We start from the raw sequence: 1,501 nt of genomic DNA, 5'->3' as shown, positions 1-1,501 counted from the left end.
ACTCCAATGATCAATTGTGAAATATTCGATGTGTGGGGCATTGATTTCATGGGACCATTCCCCGCATCTTGTGGTTACATCTATATCCTTTTGGCCATGGACTACGTCTCCAAGTGGGTGGAGGCTAAAGCCACCAAGACCGATGATGCGAAGGTGGTTGAGAATTCATCAAAACCAACATCTTCTCTCAATTTGGTTTTCCTGAGGCCTTGGTAAGCGACCGTGAAACTCACTTTTGCAACAAAGCCATTGAAGCTCTACTAAAAAAGTATGGGGTAATTCATAAGGTATCTACCGCCTATCACCCTTAAACCAACGGCCAAGCCGAGGTTTCTAATAAGGAGATCAAGGCTATCCTCGAGAAGATGGTGAATCCCGACCGCAAGGATTGGAGTTTGAAATTGGATGATGCTTTGTGGGCATATCGCACGGCTTACGAAACACCAATCGGGATGTCACCTTACCGCTTAATTTTTGGGAAACCGTCTCACTTACCCGTGGAGGTTGAGCATAGGGCTTATTGGGCGGTCAAATCATTCAACTTGCAAATGAGTGAAGCGGGGATTCATAGGAAACTTCAACTCCAAGAATTGGAAGAAATTCGAAATGGTGCTTATGAGAATGCTTCGATTTACAAGGTAAAGACAAGAGCATGACATGACAGCATGATTGCAAGAAGAGTGTTCCAAGTCAGAGAGAAAATCTTACTCTTTCAAAATCCGCTTAGACTTTTCTCGGGAAAATTGCAGTCTAGGTGGATGGGGCCATATGAGGTGGTTCGTGTTTTTCCATATGGAGCAATCGAGATCAAGTGTTTAAAATCTGGGAAAGTTTTGAAAGTGAATGGTCAAAGCTTAAGCACTATCATGAGGAAATTGAAATAGGTAAAATGGGAACACTACACCTTGTTGATCCAATTTATGAAGATTAATGAGAATGCAACTTTGTCTAGCCATCGACGAAATAAACGGCAAAATGTTTGTAAATATTTCTTCCCTTGTATTTAGCATAGTGCATATTTAATTTCTGCACTTTATTGCTTTTTATCGCATTTTTGCATGTTTAAATTAATTGCATCAAATTAGTTATTGAATTTTAATTTAATTCACTTGCAATTTCATTAACGTTTTTGGCATGTTAGAACGTTTTAATGTGTTTGTTAGTGTATAGGATATCAACTCAAGGCATGTGTGAAGAAAGAAAGGAAGAAATATGTGTGAAAGAATGGGCTAAGTTGAAAAATTGGAGAAGAAAGAGTGCGAGTCCAGCAGCTAAATCGCACCTTGCGAATTTTCAGAGGCCGTATTTCGCAGCGTGCGAAAAACGCAGACTAAGGCAATTTCAGGCGAGAATTTTGCGATTTCTTCATTGTTCTTCCCCAATTTTCACAACATTCAACCCTCTTTCTTCATCCTAAACCCTAACCCACTCAAAATCATCCTTCAAATCCACCCCAAATCATCAATTTCAAGCCTTCAACTTCAAAGATTCATCAACTTTC

General features: G+C 39.8%; 1 protein-coding gene across 1 annotated transcript; it reads left to right on the top strand.

Annotated features, from left to right (window-relative positions):
• The first annotated feature begins 365 nt into the window (after positions 1-365).
• LOC141587983 (uncharacterized) lies at positions 366-884 on the top strand. Its single transcript, XM_074409443.1, has 2 exons — positions 366-638; positions 750-884. Exons 1-2 carry the CDS (start codon positions 366-368, stop codon positions 882-884), a joined length of 408 nt encoding a protein of 135 aa, XP_074265544.1.
• The last annotated feature ends 617 nt before the right edge of the window (positions 885-1,501 follow it).

The sequence above is a fragment of the Silene latifolia genome, chromosome 6 (genome assembly GCF_048544455.1).
Source record: "Silene latifolia isolate original U9 population chromosome 6, ASM4854445v1, whole genome shotgun sequence".
NCBI lineage: Eukaryota > Viridiplantae > Streptophyta > Magnoliopsida > Caryophyllales > Caryophyllaceae > Silene > Silene latifolia.
Note: the sequence above shows the minus strand (reverse complement) of the source record. Positions and strands in the feature narration are given on the sequence as shown.